The sequence below is a fragment of the Lissotriton helveticus genome, chromosome 7 (assembly GCF_964261635.1).
Source record: "Lissotriton helveticus chromosome 7, aLisHel1.1, whole genome shotgun sequence".
NCBI lineage: Eukaryota > Metazoa > Chordata > Amphibia > Caudata > Salamandridae > Lissotriton > Lissotriton helveticus.
In genome coordinates this window covers 1,261,665,724-1,261,684,393 of record NC_136068.1, presented here as the reverse complement: position 1 = coordinate 1,261,684,393, position 18,670 = coordinate 1,261,665,724, and the positions used below count along the sequence as shown (strand labels likewise).

General features: G+C 46.3%; 1 protein-coding gene across 3 annotated transcripts in view; it reads left to right on the top strand.

The window, feature by feature from the left end:
• The window catches only part of MYCBPAP (MYCBP associated protein), a 1,019,029-nt gene extending 1,003,000 nt beyond the window's left edge, over window positions 1-16,029 (top strand). For all 3 annotated transcript variants that reach the window (XM_078654453.1, XM_078654451.1, XM_078654452.1), the window contains one exon: window positions 15,674-16,029. In XM_078654453.1, the coding sequence (XP_078510579.1) occupies window positions 15,674-15,781 (108 nt within the window). In that variant the 3' untranslated portion in view covers window positions 15,782-16,029. The remainder of the gene's footprint in view (window positions 1-15,673) is intronic.
• Window positions 16,030-18,670: the final 2,641 nt, after the last annotated feature.

Here is an 18,670-nt window from a genome sequence, read left to right as displayed (position 1 = left end):
TAATAATCACATAGAAGCGAGGCAGGTGCTGGTGTTTTTGGAGCTGCTATGATCCCAGAAAGTCACCACTCACAAGTGGCTCATGTGAACTAACTTTGCAGGAAAGTTTGGTATCTGAGGTATTTCACTTTTACTTTATGTTAAAAGGTAGTCACTTAGTGAGATACCAGTTTTTTTGTGTTGTGCTATGTTACATTGATCTATAAAATGCACTATCACTCAGGAAGATATTTTTGCACTGAGCAGGCGTGGGTCTATTCCCACCGAGGACCTAGTGAGACTACTTGAAAAGTCAAGTGTTTAGCTTTTTGCAGCATTCTGTAAGTGAGAAGGAAGCTCAGATGTGGAGCAGCAGTTTGTTTCACCCTTTAGGAGCACTGTAGGAGAAGGCTCAGCTGCCGGATCTGGTTCTCTATATGCATGAGATGTGTGGCAGTAGGAGTCCAGCTAAGCAGAGTGCCTGGATGAGTGTGACTTGAGTGGGGCGGGTACATTGAAAGTGAATCTGACTGCCGTCTTCTGAATGTTTTGCAGACTTCGGATGAGTAGCTTGTTGATCCTGGTATAGAGAGTATTTCTATAGTCCAGTTTGCTAGTGACGAAGGTGTGCATGATGGTTTTCTGGGTGTTGATTGGCAGCCATTTGAAAATCTTCCTCAGCATCTTCAGGGTTTGGAAGCATGAGGCAGTGACGCCGTTGACTTGAGCGGTCATGTCAACTTGCTGTCGATGACAAACCCAGAGCTTTAGGCATAGGTACTAGTTCTGTTGGCCAGCAGGTGGAGTTCTTGAACACAATGACTTTGGTCTTGTTGGTGTTCAACTTCAGGCAGTTGGTCTTCATCCAGTCAGCAATTTCAGTCATGCAGCCCGTCAGCTAGTTTTAGGTGTTGGGTGTGGGGCGACATTGATGTTGTGAAAGCGGATGATGCTGACCAGAGGGAAAACATTAAGAAGGGTCTGGCTCAGAGAGGCTCCTTGTAGATCTACGCAAATGAGTTTGCAGGCATCAAAAGTGTAGGGAACCAAGCTGACTGATTGGGTCTTTTAGTGAGGAAGGACCAGTGCGGTTCCTTGGATTCTGATATCATCCTGGAGTTGGGTGTGGATAGCCTGGGAGACAGTGCCAAACACTACATAGAGGGCCAGGAGGATGAGGGCTGCATACTGGCTAAAACAATTGATAGGAAAGCATGTAGGCGATCATACCTGCGAGTGTGACTGAACAACAGCTAACTTTGGTGAATATCCATGGCTCTATTCTTGATGATCCCATGACCTTTTAAGAAATTCAAGATAAATTGGAGTTTTTAGTTTAAAGAGTCCCTAGTTTTAAAGATGGGTAATCTTTAAAACATCACAGATTTGAAGCTAAACAGATCCTCGAATAATATTAGGCACTTTGCTGAAGGAGCGAAGGTTGTGAGGTAGAGGAAGGTGTTATAATGGGCTGTTGATTGCAGGATGCCTTCTCTGCCGCCTGTAAAAGAAAATACATTTTTCACTCTTACCAACTGGAAAGAAAACTGGTGTCATCTGAGCCATCATATACAGTGGTTGTGATGAGTGGCAGGCGGTTTAATTAGGCTTTCCTAAGATATTACCAAGAAACTATACGCATCAGTCCAGGTGTCTGACATTTAATAAATCATTCCTAGATGGGTTACATTGCCATCGATTTAGGGGGAATCACAAAAGCAGTTGAATGTTCACTTTCTGAAGGAAGTGATTGTGTAGTAAGCAAGGCCCCTAAGCTGGGTGGGTTTGCAAGTGAATTTTATAAGTCTCTACAGTACTGTATTTTGCTTCAGATGATCAGTGGTGCCTTGATCGTATTTCTGCTTCAACCAGGGAAGTCCACAGACATTTGAAGCTCATATAGAACTCTGTGACTGATGAAGATTCCCTACAAGATTCTTGCCAGATTGCTGGGTAATAGGTTGTTTGGGTAGTAGAAATACCCACCAGAGACCCTGATTGAGCAGTTGCTAGTACATTCTGAACAGTCAGATGAGAGTGGCTTAAATTTGCTTAACGTGGGACCCTTGGGGGTAGGCGAGGCAGGAGGGATTGAATTGGTCGCTGTCTTGCTCAGTTATTTTGGAGAAGTTCTGATAAATGTAATTGATTTTTAACTTCGAAGTAATTTGTGAGGGAATTACAGAGAGCTTGCGTTGGTACAATCTCCCGAGAACAGGCTTTAGGGTTTAAGAATGAGTTCAAGACTTTAAAGAGCACTTTAGAAGAGTTGTCTGCCTGATATGATTTGAAAAGAAATGTGTGCTTTTCGGGCTTTTTTATGTTAAGATGATAATTCGTTAACGCTAATCTATATGCCTCTTTGTCAATAAAAATAATGGAAGTGACGCCATCGTCTCTCAAGCTTTTTACAATTAGCTTTTTCAGTTCTATCAAGTTCATCAAAGCTAATTTTGCAGAAAGAGCTGAAAGAAAATAGCTGTCATCCTCCGAAGTATGCACAGGAAAACACTAGTGACATTGACTGACATTGCATGGAGCAACAACTGTAGCATCTAGTACCCTTTTTGTCCTTTACTAGGCTTATGCGGGCCAAGTTTTATAATACAGCTCATCTGCTGGGTCAGAGCATGACTGTATAACTGGGAATTTCATGCTTGCATTTGCCCAATATTCTCCTTCATATTTCAAGCTGCTGTCTACTGGTGAAAAGGTACTTGTCCGTTGTTTTAATGTCCCTTTAATTAATGAAATAACCAGTGGTTACCTGGTTAGTCATTCCCCATGTTGCGTATCACACTTGGCTCACTATAGTTGGTTATCGTGGACTGTGCTGGGATGTGTTCATTGACAGGTGTGGACTTAAGAGCAGGAAGGTGAGGGAAACAGGGGAGTTGTTGGTTTAATTGCTCTCTTTCACCAAAACGTTACTGAGCAAGCAGCATGCCACACTTTCGATATCATGACTAGAGATACCCCATTTAAGGGATCTATAGCTTGACAACCTCTCTGGCTACTATCTGGGAACATCCATGGATTAAACAACTCTAGGAAGGCAAGACAAAATAGATATAGGTTTTTCGTTTACAGGAAACCCATTTTGACCTCAAGGTTTTGCCATTATTTTGCCTCTTAATGGATCACATTCTGATAATTTTCCTCCTACAGTACTTATACGAGAGGTGTTGCAGATTGGGTAAGAACATTTCAGGATTTCAAACTGCATTATGTGTAAGCTGCACTACTGATACAAAACCCCGGAAAAGCACGACTCAGCGTCATAGATTTATTGTAAATTACGTTTATCACTATGCAGCAGGAATATTACTCACACAGGGAGTGGCTTTCCCAAATGGAAGGGTTATCACCGCCGTAGATTAGCATGATATTATGCTCTTTATCAATGACTGGAGTTTAAGGAGGGGAGAGAATTAAACTCCGTCGAGGTTGTCACATAGCGGGGGATTAGTCACGCAGTGTCTGGCCTACGTGATGTGTTCGATTTGCTGTAAGAGTTGGAAATAGTAACAAAAAAAATAATATGCACTCGATTAGAAAAAATGAAATGTAGTTTTTACCACCCAGAAGTATTCTTATATTCTTATATACCTTTTTCCAATAGTAGTGTATCAATAAGCTTTGCGCATACCGACCATTGTTGAATTGTTTTTAAAATGTAAACATTCATCAAATAAAAACGAGCAATTGAAGTATAATATGTTATAATGCGATAAAAACATGTCCCATTATAGCGAAAGCGAGACCATATCATGATTAACAGCAAAGCACATAGACAAGTACTGGAACAGTGGGCATAATCAGCAAAAAAATGTAATAAATGTGCAATGTACATTTATAACCGTTCTTACATACAACACTATGGTCAAGGTTCAACTTAGCTGGGTCTTCAAAGTCCCCACCCAGTTGATTGAGAGGTTTCTGTTTTGAGAGAGTTTTTCAAAGTTAAACAAGGCCATTAATGCTCCTGGGAAACACACTTCATCTTCACGTTTTCTCTTTAATGCAGACAACAACTACCTACTGTTCATTGAGGACAGGGGTGAATTGATCCCTCTCCTTGTAAAAGACCTGGACAAGTATGACTATTACATTTTTTGAGAACCTGATTTTGAAGTTGTTGAACTACAGTTCAACCACATCCCCATTTCAAATAGTGCATTTCCGAAAGTATGTTACAGTGGGATAACACAGCTTCGTTTCCTTTTACTTCGTCAATGGATTCGCATATCTTTATCTGTTACTTTGTAATCATGCCACTGTGACTAGAATTTACAAAGTAATTTAAATGTCTGTTTCAATAATTAATTTGCCTAATCCAGTTTATTGTGAAACATGTAAAGGGATCATTTTTTCTTTCTACGACCCGTGGCAACTCACTTGAATTGTAATTGGCTGTCTCGGAACAACTAAGGGCCGCACAAGATCTAGGAAACACCTCGGCTCTGGTCCTGCTGGACTTGAGTGCGGCGTTTGACACGGTCTCCCACGAGATGCTGCTTAAGCGTCTCGGGGAGATCGGGGTCAAAGATGGGTACCTGGCTTGGTTCGCGTCTTTTCTATTGGACCGTTCCTTCCAGATCTACGCCCCACCATACTCATCCAGCAGGTTCCCATTGGAATGCGGCGTCCCTCAGGGATCTGCCCTTAGCCCCACATTGTTTAACGTGTACGTCCACCCACTGGCCCTCCTGGCCAGGGAACGAAAGATCAAAATGATCTCTTACGCGGACGACACGCAACTCATTTTCACTTTTCCCAAGGATACCATGCCCGACCAGGCCAAATTTCAGGAAGACATCTTGGCCATCTCTAACTGGATGGCGGATAATTATCTCCAGCTTAACTCCTCTAAAACGGAGCTACTTTGGCTAGGAGGTGACTCACAGAAGTGGGACCACAAGTGGTGGCCCCCTTCGATGGGTCTTCCCCCCACTCCCAAAGAGGTTGTTAAGAATTTGGGCGTTTTAATGGATAAGTCTTTGTCCTTCGAGTCCCACGCTAAGAAGGTTGCAGGCACATGCTTTGGTCGCCTACGCTGTATTAAACCTATCCTGGGCTTTTTTGAGCCACCCACCCGCCAAGTTATAGTCCAGTCCCTGGTACTCTCCCATCTTGACTACTGTAACGGTCTCCTGCTGGGTGCCAACAAGTCAGTGGTTAAGAGACTCCAGAGAGCCCCAAACACTGCCACGTTTCTCACCTCCTTCACCGGCTTCATTGGCTGCCGGTGAAACAGAGAATCGAATTTAAGACACTCTGCCTCACCCATAAAATTCTGCATGGCCAGGGCCCTCAAATATTACAGGACCTCTGTACCCCCTATGTTCCCACTCGGACCCTACGCTCTGCTGATCTCCACCTTGCCCGGACCATCAGAGTACGCAAGAGCAGAGCGGGTGGTCGCTCCTTTAGGTCCCTCGCCCCGGCCCTCTGGAATTCTATCCCCATTGAGGCACGCGTCATCCAAAACCACTGGCACTTCCAGAAATATATCAAAACCTGGCTGTTTGCCTCCATTCAGAGAATCAATACCTAGGCCGCTTCCTGTGTCCCATCCCTTCGCCGCGTCTTTCTGTTTGGCTGTCTGCAAGTGCTGGGACGCCCCGTTGTTGGGGCAGCCATGCGCTCTATAAGCCCAGTTAACATAACATAACATAATATGGCACCCACAATATGTTTAATTGTGTTTAATTGCAGTTTAATAACGATAGGGTGTCCTTATAGTGAAAAGTGTTTTGACTTCTAAACAGTTGAAACAGTTGGCTATTCTTTCTCAAAGGCGCAGTACCAAAAACTGTTGCAGATGTTATGGGGCGGCTCCTCCACTATGGCGGAGGAGAGTCGCCCTACTGCTTTCAAGCAGTGCAGAAGCAAAAACATAAAATGATAATAACTTTCACTTATTATCATTTTATGTTTGGCTGCTTTGCGGGTGGGTGGCAGGGTTGCTTTGCGAGCAGGGCAGTGGAGGAGTGGTTTGCTCATTCCTAAAAGTGCGCAGTGACTGTTTGGTTGCCCCTCTTGGGCCGCCCAAGCCAGTCATGCGCATTTTCCCACTTCTCCATGCTAGCTGCATTACATGGTTGCTAGTGCTGGTTTATCAAGGTGAACACTAATGCTGTTTCACAATTGATTTCAGAATTCTACTAAGAACAGTCTTGGTTGTCTACCATAGACTGCACCATTAATTGATCCTTGAAATTGGAAGATTATACCAGCAGCGGTGCGTCCATTGGGGCGTAGGGGCGTAGCCCCACCAGCCCCATGGACCCGCCGCTGCACGTTTAATTAATCGTGACTGTTTAAATTAAATTTAAATGTCAGGACAGGATTTATGCCGGGAATCCCGGCAGCACCCGACAGAAACGGGAGTGCAGGGGGCTGGCTGGGCCGTGCGGCGGGGCTGGGCTGGGCTGGGCTGGGGGCTGGTCTAAGTGTGACAGACACTAGACACTGCATACTGCTGCGCAACTACTGCTCAGGGCAGATACTTGCCCGAGCATGCGCATGTATGTTCCCCCCATGCTGGCAATAATGACACGACGGGGAGGGTGCTGGTTAACAGGAGACCCGGAGTTCTTAAAGGCGACAGGGCGAGCAGTTAGTGTGCCCCCCAAGCCAATGGCTTGGGGGGCACATTAACTGAAGCCAATAGGATTGGCCGGTCACCGTGCAACCCGGCAGGGCAATCCATCATTGGATGCCGCGCGTGGGTGGCTCACAGTTACTGCACAATGGCCATTGCCAATCACTGTGCCTGACTTCTTGTAGTCTGGCAGTGATTGGCCATTTGCGGCGCTGCTGGTGACGACGTTTTTGGTTCCGCCCCTGCGACTCGCCTCGTGGTGTTCTCGCTGTGTGGAGACTGGATTTCTTAGCCAAAGACTGTCTTATCTACTATTATTATTTTGTAATGCCAAATATATTGTATGCGAGAACAGGCTACCTAGGACCCTCGGACCCTGCCCCAGTCCTGGTCTTTCAGCGGCTCGCTCGTTTGACCTTGGCCTCCTCCGGTCTCATAAGTTTCCAAATTCCGGTGCGCTGAGGCCGACTTCAAACCAACCCATCTGTATTGCAGAGGTCTCATCCCGCCAAGTTACGGACCCCGCCCCAGCCCTACCGGCTGCTTTGATGATACAACATTCCTGAGATCCACGAAGGTAAGACTGAGCATGAAGCACTGGGGTAGGTTAGGTCTGCTGTAACACTCCTCGGTGTCAGGGGCCATGGCCAAGAGGTATCGGCGCTCGGAGTTAAGTGTTGGGCCCCAGAGCGTAAAAACAGCAAGGTATTCCCAAAACAGAAACGTCCCCATTGCTCCCAGAAACAGGGCAGGGAAGACGAGTGACAGACAGCCAAGGGAGGGGAGAGCGGGGTCTGTGTTATTGGGAGCAGAAATGAAAGGATGAGGCGCTTCGTAGAATCTCTAAATATTTAAAACAATCTCAAACTGTTGACGTTGCAGGGTATTAAAAACGACTGTAATTTAGTTTCATTTAAGTTTTTTAAATGTAGTGCCCCCTTGATATCGTCCCTTTCCGGTGCTCCAAGTGTCTTGGATACGAAGGTAGAGCAGAGGGCTGACCAGGAGCAGGTGCAAGGCCGTCAACGGGTGAGGCTAGTGTTTTCGAAAAGAATAGGAAATAAAAGGTTAGAACGCACATCGATGGGACACGAATGTAAACATGAAGCAAAGGGCGCCTTAGATGCTGCAATGTCACAGATATAGAAACGGCTAGGATTAACAATTGGTGGGGATAGGGGGCACACATGCCTGTCGGAGACCTATGTTAAGCCCTTTTTTCGAGGGTAGAAAGGAGTGGGCATCAGTGGTGCTGAGCCAGGAGAGCACGCAGTTTCTCTCACATAGCAGCAGGCTGGCCTAGAGGTAAAATGAGACGGATGAATGAAAGGCCAGTGGGCCTGGGGAGAGGTGCCACAGCCCTGATGGCCTGCGCGTCAGAGGCATCAGCCTGTGCTTATATCTCACATTGGACAAAAGGGCATGGTCCCTCCGATCGAAATCTTCGTGACATTCTTGAGTTGGCAAAAGGTAGAGAATACCTTTCTATATTTGCTGGTGCCCTCTTCTCACGATGCCCACCGGTTCATCCTTTGTACACTATGCACAAGTGAGATTCTTATAATGCCACCCAGTACCAACATCTTATACTGCCCACCTCTACATATTCATACACTGCCCACTAGTACCACCTTCTTACATTACCAGTAAGTACCTGCTTCTTACACTGTTCACAAGTGCCGACTAGTGACACTGCCCACCAGTACCATCTTCTTACACTACCAATAAGTACCTGCTTCTTACACTGCTCACAAGTGCCGACTTGTGACACTGCCCACCAGTACCATCTTCTTACACTACCAGTAAGTACCTGCTTCTTACACGGTTCACAAGTGCAGACTAGTGACACTGCCCACCAGTACCATCTTCTTACACTACCAGCGACGACTTCTCTTTGAATCTGACTTCTTTTTTTAGTGAGTAATATGAGTTATTATATATCTTGTGGAGCGGAGGACATATTGTTAAATTAATGTCATGATGAAGTGTTCTTCTGTCTCTGGTGTGCATCGTAAGGCGCGCATAATCATTGCCAAAACTTACACAGCAGCACGAGAAGCGCCATAACTGTTGGGCCTGCTGAGAGAGGCCTTTCCTCCCCCTGTCGGCTGCTGTAGGCTGGACTGACTCAGGGTGGGATGGGGCTGCAGGTTTAAGGCCTGGCCTACCCTGCATTACGAGACTCCCAGTTTGGCAACGGAGTCTCGTAATGCAACGGACGGCGTTGCTATTTTTTGGAAGTGTCCGCTCTCCCAGCAGGTGTGGGGGAAGATAGCTTCGAAGAGGTACTGCTTTCCTGAGTCTGCTTAACACCTGCACCGACAAACCAGCACTGCACTGCAGGTGTTAAGCAGCACGAGCCTCGTGTGTGCCTATGACTATTTTATACTTCATGCTGCTCGTTATTAATAACATTTGACATTTGCATAATTGTACCCTTGAATTTGGATTTCAGTCCTCTTTTGTGAACAATTACCTGGTTTATGGCACAGACTATCAGTTTAAGGAGCACCTTCATTTTAAACTCCCACATAAAATACTCGTCAACCAAAATAAAACACGCAAGGCTGCCAAAAGGGATTATGGGTTTTGCAGTCCCGCTGGGAGGAGTAGCAATTACAGGAACCTATGTCAAAATTAAGCACAGCCTGTGCAATCAGAGCCCCGTGGCTTTGTTACAAGCCCACTGTTTTACCCCTTGTCTATGTCTGCACAATTTAAATTTCGCTCTGTGTGCCATCAATGTTTAAACTGGACAGGTTTTGTTCTGTTCAAATACGAGGCAATGTGGTAGATGAAAACAAGTATTAACGATGTTGGCAGCACGATTTGTATGCAAAACAGTTTTAACTTTTGCAGTTCTTTTTTATATTGTCGGATTTATCATCAGGAAGGCAGCATGTTCTGAGAGTTTTTGCGCCATAATGTTGACAAATATTTATGCACCTCGGCTGGTCATTACGACATTCATACATTGAGCAGATGGCTTACAAATATTATTTTTAGTGTGTATATGTTATGAAAGTGATTTGTTTTGCATTGTGTAAACTCAACCATACTCAACCATACTCACACATGCACACAGCCACAAACACCAGAGACCAACAAGCAGACAAGTTCAAGTTCAAGTTCAGGGATTTATATAGCGCACTACTCATCCAGAGGGTCTCAAGGCGCTTGGGGAAGGGGGGGGGGGGGGGGGTTCAATTTTTGTCGAATAGCCAGGTTTTAAGTTCTTTTCTAAAGGAGATGTGGTTTTGAGTGAGGCGGAGGTGAGTGGGGAGTGAGTTCCAGGTACTGGCCGCCAGGAAGGAGAAGGATCTGCCACCCATGGTGGATCTTCGGATGCGCGGGACTGCGGCGAGGGCTTGATTGGACGATCTAAGTTGGCGGGTGGGTGTGTAGAAGGACAGTCGAGTGCTGAGGCATTCGGGTCCTAGTTTGTAGAGGGCCTTGTGTGCGTGGGTGAGAAGACGGAATGTAATTCTCTTGTTGACGGGAAGCCAGTGGAGGTCTTTTAGGTGTCCGGTGATGTGATCATGGCGAGGGATGTCCAATATGAGTCTCGCTGATGCATTTTGGATGCGTTGGAGTTTTTTCTGTAATTTTGCTGTGATTCCGGCGTATAGTGTGTTACCATAATCCAGTCGACTCGTGACCAGTGCGTGGGTGACAGTCTTTCTTGTTTCGAGGGGGATCCAGCGGAAGATCTTTTTGAGAATACGAAGTACGTTGAAGCAGGAGGATGAGACTGCGTTGACTTGTCTGGACATCGAGAGGGAGGAGTCTAGGATGAAGCCCAGGTTGCGTGCGTGGTCTGTGGGTGTGGGTGCTGTGCCCAGAGCGGAAGGCCACCAAGAGTCGTCCCAGGCAGAGGGGGATGATCCTAGGATGAGCACCTCCGTTTTGTCTGAGTTGAGTTTTAGGCGGCTATGTTTCATCCATTCGGCTACTTCTTTCATGCCTTCGTGAAGATTGGTTTTGGCGGTGTTAGGGTCTTTGGTGAGGGAAAGGATTAACTGGGTGTTGTCGGCGTAAGAGATGATGTTAAGGTTGTGTTGACGCGCGATGGAGGCGAGTGGACTCATGTAAACGTTGAAGAGGGTGGGACTGAGTGATGATCCTTGTGGTACTCCACAGATGACTTCAGTGACCTTTGAGTTGAATGGGGGGAGTCGGACTCTTTGAGTTCTCCCGGCGAGGAATGAGATGATCCAGTCCAAGGCTTTTCCTTGTATGCCGATGTTGCTGAGGCGTTGTATGAGGGTGCTGTGGCAGACTGTGTCGAAAGCGGCCGAGAGGTCGAGTAGAATGAGGGCCGCTGTTTCTCCGTTATCCAGTAGTGTACGGATGTCATCTGTTGCTGCAATGAGGGCGGTTTCGGTGCTGTGTTTGGCTCGAAATCCAGACTGAGAGGGATCGAGGGAGTTGTTGGATTCTAGGAAGGCGGCGAGCTGGCTGTTGACGGCTTTCTCAATGACTTTGGCGGGGAAGGGGAGGAGGGATGTGGGGCGGTAGTTTTTAAGTTCAGAGGGGTCTGCTGTGGGTTTCTTCAAGAGGGCGCCGAGTTCGGCGTGTTTCCAGCTTTCTGGGAAGGTGGCAGAGTTGAACGAGCAGTTGATGATATCACAGAGATGGGGTGCGATGATGGAGTCAGCTTTGTTGAAGATGTGGTGGGGGCAGGGGTCGGTTGGTGAGCCAGAGTGGATTGAGTTCATTAGGCGGATGGTGTCTTCGGTGGTGATTGGGTTCCAGGCGCTGAGGTTGTTAGTTGGCGGTGTGGGATCTGAGGGGGGTGGGGGGAGGTTGTTCGCAGGGAGTGTTCTCGAAGCTGTTGTGAATGTCGGCAATTTTGTTGTAGAAGAAGGAGGATAATGCATCGCAGAGGTCTTGGGAGGGAGTGATGTCGTTAGATGCTGCGGCGGGATTGGTGAATTCTTTGACGATTTTGAAACACATCCACTCACTTATTCTGATAATGGGAAGTTCCAGGCTCAAGCATGCGTACCGGAAGGCCCTAGAACAGGTGAGGTGCCAAAGATATAAAGACAACACTCCTAGCATTACAGAGTAAAGCTCATTCTCTTTCCGGTTTTTCAAAGCTGTTCCGCTTAGAAAAGGGTCAGTTCAGAGCATTCCACAAGAGTGACGCGCAGAGTAGCTACAGCAAGAGTCACGTGCTGCTTCCTGAGTGTATAGGCCTATGGGGAAGGCATATGAGTCATCAGTCATTGCTTCATAGGTTCCTCGCAGTGACCGTGTGTAGGACCTGTATAATTTGATCATTTAATAGTCATATTGTATGGCTAAGCAGACCTTGAAGTTCAGATTTTTTCTTTTTTGAGTTTTATATAGCGCGAACTAGACCTAAGACATCGGGTATCAGAGCGCTTTACATGAGCACCAGTTTCGTTATAGATGAACACCTTCATTTTTTTATTGGTAGGCACGGGGAGATTAAGTGATTTGCCCTGAATCACAGGATGTAGAGTGTTGTTGCTGAGACTCTAACCAGGTTACCCAGCTTCGAAGCCGACCGCTCTAGCCGTAAGGCTACATCCTCTCCCCTTGATTGTTGATTGTAGTCAATTGGTCACAATTATGCAGCTCTCCTGTACGGATCGCTCATAGTGTTCTATTTACTTAATAAAAAATGTTTGGGGAAAACCACAAAAATGTTTGCCCATATAACGTTATTTTGTATTGCACGTTCTTTAAATGCCATTGTCGACATCCGCCATGCCGCTGTGCTTTTTCCTTGAAGCACATGTCTTTTCAATGCCATCTGAAATTCCTGCAGAGATTGGCTGGGCCACATATTGGGTGATGTGGAGTTTCAGTGTAGAAGGACAGAGATGTAAAAGTCCCAGAACTAGGAGGCAAACATGGTGGCTTTGGTGTTGTTTGAAGGTTGTGATTGGTGGATCTAAGGTTCTGATCTGGTGTGTAGTATGGTAGAGTGTCAGAGAGGGTGTTGCGAGCTGTGTCATTTGCTGATTTGAAAGTTGTGATTGGTGAATCTAAAGTTCCGAGTTGGTGTGTAGCATGGTAGGGTGTCAGAGAGTAGGTTGAATGCCATGTCATTTGCTGATTTGTATGTCCATGCAAGTGGTTTGAATACGGTCCTGTTCTTGAAAGTGAGCCAGTTGGCCTGGTGACAGGATTCAGTCTGAGCATAATAGGACGGAATGTATGAAGCTCTGTGGGTATACTGAATAAGCAGCTACCTATGTTATGCCATCTATTAATGTAATAACTGCACTTTCACAATTGCTTTATTAACCTTCCTGCTTTCTCAAATTTGCTTGAAAATGCACGATTTTTCTTCTTTTTTTTCAAAATTTTCTTGGGGGGGGTTAGCGCCCCAAACCCCCCTTTTGGGGTTCGGGCTCGCTCGCTACGCTCGCTCGCTACGGGGCAGTATGCTAATCACTTTCCGCCCCACCACTTTCAAATGTCACCCACCGCCCCTGGATTATACATACCTGAACCCACGGCTTACATCCATTGCCCTGGGTAAGCTTAATTCTTTACAATTATTACAGCCCACCCTCTGATGTAACAATTCTATTTAATTCCCCATTCTCCAGTCCCCAGAACTTCGATCCTGAAGAGACCACCAGAAGGTCAAAACGTCATCGACTATTTACAAAGGAGAGTCCAGAACACAAGAATATTCTCTAGAACACATGATTTATTTTTATATAAACACAATGGACATCATTTAATTCCAATAACCAATTCCTTCTAAAACTGTCAATTTACTTCACTCACCTGTTGGTTATCGTCACTCCACTGGGGTCACATGAGTCACAATCTCTCTCGTATAAATATATATGTTAATAGTGTCAATACAAAACAAAAGTCTATTTTTTTTATAATTGTTCATGTTGTTGCAAATTAGAAAGCATTCGCTTCGGTTGAAGTGAGTGTTGAATAAGTAAAGTGGTTAGGCTGTCTCTCTCCAGATACGTGATTATCCGAATAATTTTTGTTTAAATCATTGCAAGATAGTTGGAACTTGCTGAATTTTTTTTTATTTTGATATAAATAGATTCCTTGTGAACAATTGTGCTCAAGCTGATGTTCCTTTTTAGCCACACACGAGTCATTGTAGATTCTTTCACAAGTGTGCAGTACTGCAATCTGTTGTGAGATATCGCTCTTGAATCAGAGACAAGTCCTTGCACTACCAGGATGCTGTATTTCATGTTATTAATAAATATCTCATAGGCGTCCCTACTATTATCTAACACCTCAGGTTCAGGACACCAGAGAATAATGAGAAATCAGATTTCTGTACTTTTCTCCTTTTGTTGAAAGCGTAAGGAAATAATAATAAAACACTTCACTGTGCACTGCAGATGCCACAGAGGACGTAGTTTCAAGACACAAATTTACAACTTCGCGTTTGCAAGTTTATTGTTGCTTCATTTTTTTTTGTACCAAATAAATATGCCAATGCTAGCTTGTGACGGTGATAGGCATCACGGCTTTGAGAGCACCTCACGTATGCTCTAAAAGACGCAGTTGATGGCATCCTAATATTTATAGATATTACCAAGCACTAGTACTTATAAAGACCATTTTCTGTGTACTGAACAACTTTTTATTTATCTGTTCTTCATTGTTAAAAAGCTATTCCTTTTCATGTTGAATGTGTGCTGAAGTGGCAGGTAAAGACACACTCTTTGTTAACCAGGATTGCAAAATAACAGGCTGTAGCAGTTTACAAAGAGTAAGTGTATCCCAAGAGGAACTCCTTTTCCAGTAACCATTGCATATTGTAAACCAAAGATGTGAAAGAAACTAAAATGGTTGAAGGGGGCTGACCCAAACAAGCCAATGGCTTAAGGGTGATAACATAAGCCCACTTTATGTTTACTATTTGTGCCTTTATGAAATGATCTCTGACACACAGCTAAAGCTGTCTGTAGCCAGACCTAAAACACTGCTGTAACCAGGAGACAGAGATTCTGTATTGAACCCCTGAGGGATCATTCTCAGCATCTTCTGGAGCCTGGAACCTAATGTACAGAGGGAACGATCCAGATCTGAAAATATTACTGTTTGTGGATAGAGGTCACTGTACCACTGCATATATTTTAGCACTTCTCCTTTAATCAGATTTAAGTGGGACACAAAACAGGCCAGTGGATGGGTGGCAGAGCGCTGTACACAAGAAAAATAAATGAACCATTTTACTGAAATATAGTGATGTACCTTTTAGAAATACATTATGAAACATATAAAAAAAATTATTTCATGGAAATGTATGTGTTTTGAAAGCGCCAGCAAAATTATTCCTGCCTGTGAATCTTACTAGTGTGGCAAAAATAAATAGTTTCATCACTGAAACGGTTGTGCAATACTAGAGTAGGGAACTGTTCAATAGTACTATATAATAAATTATCAGGTTAAACGATTAAAGAAAGGCAAATACTCCAGCATCTGATGGAGCAATTGCATGGTTCGTGATTGCATTTTGAGGTATAATTTGTGCATTTCGAGAATATGTTTACTATTGTGCTGGACCAAAAATGCTTATAGTGCTTTACTGAGCTTCTCATCTTGTAATCTGTTCTGGAGGACAACACCTAACACTCCATAATGACTGTCCCATTTGTCTAATTTATCTGATCTGTTTTGACCAGTAGACTTGAGCAGACACCCTTCGAAAGTCTATCTTTTACCGATGTTAAAAAAATTCGTTGAGGGAAATAAGAAAACCACAGTAGTTGCATCTGCACCCACTCTTTAACTTGACCCTCTATCATGTGCCATTTTGTACTTACCCCTCCTCTTTCCAAAGTTTGTCTCTTCTGCTAGGTTATGTTACCATAACGCTAGGTTATGTTACCATGGCGCGGAGATACTCCTTCGGGACGTGATCCTAGCGCGATACAAACCTGCAAATAAATAAATAAATAACAGTTTTTGAACTTCTGATGTTCACTGACACATCGGAGTCACTATTACAAAAAACTCACCTGCTTTGTGTCAGTCTCCGTCCGCTATTTCCTCCCCTCCGCTTATGTGTCGCTGTGTCCTTTCTCTACTAAACAAGTGATGTGTCTTGTTTTACAGGTGTACCAACTCCTGATGTCCTTAGTGGAGAACCTGGTGTATTTATCAGAAGGGCTGAAGAATGAAACTGTCCTGACAGAAGAGGAGGAAGTAGAACTGTACATGTAAAATAGATTTATTTCATGAACACTCATTATTTCCATCTTTATCAAATATATTTCGAAGCGGACGCGGCAGCCTGGAATCATCTCAGACGCTGCTAGCTGCTCTGTTTGCAACAGGTCTTTTTAAGACATGGCTGTTTAATCAATAATTTTCTTTCTTTCTGCCACGTCCGCAGCACCGAGACGCCCCTGGGCATTTGCACGCTTTATAAGTTTCAAAAATAAATAAATAAATAAAATTAAAGGCATGTGCATCTGTGTAAAATTATATTTATTGATTAAAGTCACTCCATCTGTATTAGCACTTAAACATCATGCGTTTCAGAGTAGGCTTTCAGCCACTAGGTCACTTTGCTTTGTTAACTGCGCTGGTTAAGTGTCTGCTTTTGGAACTTGCAGGCGAACTGCTCATAACAGGCTCAGTGCAGGATGAAGCTTCACAGCATTTATTTATTTTATTTATTTTTTATTTTAAAGGTTTTATATAGCGCTGGCTAAGGAGTAGGGTGGATTTTACTGCATGCAATAACCCCCGCACTCTGCCCGACTCCCACAGTTGATTCCCAATACCTTCTCCTTTGTACTTCCCCTCCCGCCAAGAAAGCCACTACACTTCTTGTCTCTGTGGTAGTCATTTGTTGGCTGCAGTTTATTAGGGTTAAAAGGAAACAGGTATATCTTGCATTTGCATGTTATGTCATCATACATTTCCTTGCCATTGTCTCTTTGCCCTCTGGGTTGGTTCTTTTGAAGGTTGGATTTTCTTGCGCTTCCTCTGCGCGGGAAGGGGATAGCCGTTGTCCCAGAGTTAGGCCGCCTTGCTACCTTTTCTGACTTTGTTGAGCCCTGCCATCCGGCGGGGGCTGGGCTGCGAGCGCCGTCTCTGCTTGCTACCCCTTCCCTTCGTAGCCATGTCACCCAGCCATGAGGCATCCCAGAGTCGCTGTCCTTAGGCCATCTCACCCAGCCGTGCGGCATCTGAAGGTGAGTGGACCTATTCTGGCCTTACCAACCGTTCTCAGCGTAGCCCTTCGCCACGCCGTCAGGGAGGCTGCCGTCTTCCTGCGGCTCCCCCCTTACGCCCCCTTACTCACTGAAAGCCTGTCAACACCATGGCGCCCCACAGGTTGCTCCAGAAGATCTCCATACCTTGCTCGGAGAGGTGCACCCCGTCGTTTGCGTTGTACTCCGGGCGGCCCGTGTGTATCAACCCATGCCTGATCGCTCCCAGGTCATTTGCCCTGCAGAATTTGCTCACTGTGAGTTTCAACTTTTTTCTTGAGTCTCCACCCCTTTGTATGATTCTGCCCCTCGCCATTCCTGCCTGCTGATCAGCTAGGACCAGATGATTGTCGAGCGCCCGAACGCCCTGGCTGTTTCTACCAAGTCGTTCTGTATCCCGAGTAGTAGGACCCTCCGCCCTAAACTGGCCAAGTCGTTCCCCCTGAGGTGTATGATCAGGACGTCCGGGTGGCGCCCCGCCTCCTCCCGTAGGCTTCTGAGGGCTGCCGACAGTTGCCCCCATCGCATGCCCGACCGGCCGAACCAGCGAATGCACGTGTGCCGTGGTCTGGCCCGAGCACGCGCCCCCTGCTTTTCCACCATGCGCCCATCCGTCTGATGAATGAGTGGCCCACCACCCAAACCAGGTGAGGTCTGTTCCCTGTCGAGGCAAATGGAAAGCGACCGGTCACTCTCCTGCTTACCCCGCGTGCCTTCTGGTCATAGTAGCTGAGGCCTCACATATGTCTTGCATGCGCACGAGCGCCACCTCCCCACTGCCTGTATTCCTGTCTCGGACATCCTGTGTTGTGCCGCGGTCGTGGCTGCCCCTATTCGGAATGAATGGGACCCAAAGCCCCCTGGTGGCAGGCCAGCCCTGCTGAGGTCGAGGCGCATTACCGCTGTGAACTGGAATTTGCTCAGATGAGACCCGTCCCTGTGTTTGAGTAGGGGACCCCCTCCTGCTGGGCGTACTGCCATGAAGGCAAACAGGCAGCATACCGTGCAGAGTTTCTGGTCCTGAATTCAATGTAATCTGACTGTGAACCCCTTTCCAGCCTCATCTGTCTTTGACCGCCGCAGCACCAACTCCACTCCCCCGGCCCTTGGCGTTACGTCACTGGCCTGTAAGCAGCGCTCAGCCAGGCCCTCCCTGGCGGGGGCCACAAGTTGACTGATGCGGAATGCCCCAAAGAATGCCATGGTGAAAGCTGCCCTAAAGAGCAGCCGCTCATATTCGCCTGATGCTACGCTCTCCAGTGCTTTTAGCAGTGCCCCTAATCTTTCGAAATCTATTGGGCGCCTTGTATCCGCTTTCTTTCCCTCCTTCCTCCTCCAGCCTTTCATTGCCGTCTTTATGTAGTGGGATGCAATTGGGTTGTGTCCTGTTTCCAACTTTGCATGGTTCTCTACGGCTGCCAGGTGGGCTTGTGCCCATGACCTAGACCTCTTGTCCTTGTACGCCCAGACAATAAATTGCTCCGCCGCCCTGCGCGTGTCTCCCGGGCTGGCCAGCGATTGTATGCCCCCTACTCTCATCACTGTCGCTACATATTTGTTGTACCTTTTCGCAGCGCCGGTGGTTAGTGCGTGTGTGATCAGTTCTGAAAGGTCTCCCCTGCCAGTTTCCACAGCTGAGGCGGGAAGGGGGTCATGTCTGCGTCTGCCCTGGGCACCAGTTCCCTGAATCTGCTCATCTTGTCTCTGAATAGGGCGTCCACTATCTCGTTCTCCACCCCTGGCACGTGCCTCGCCCGCAGGTCTATGTTGCCTTCCAACTGCAGGGTAACCAGATGTCGCATTAGTCTCAGTGTGTCCGGGCACCTGGCCGATCCCCTGTTGATCCCCTCATTGGGGGGTATGAACGTCGCCTGACGCCCCCCCATTGGCC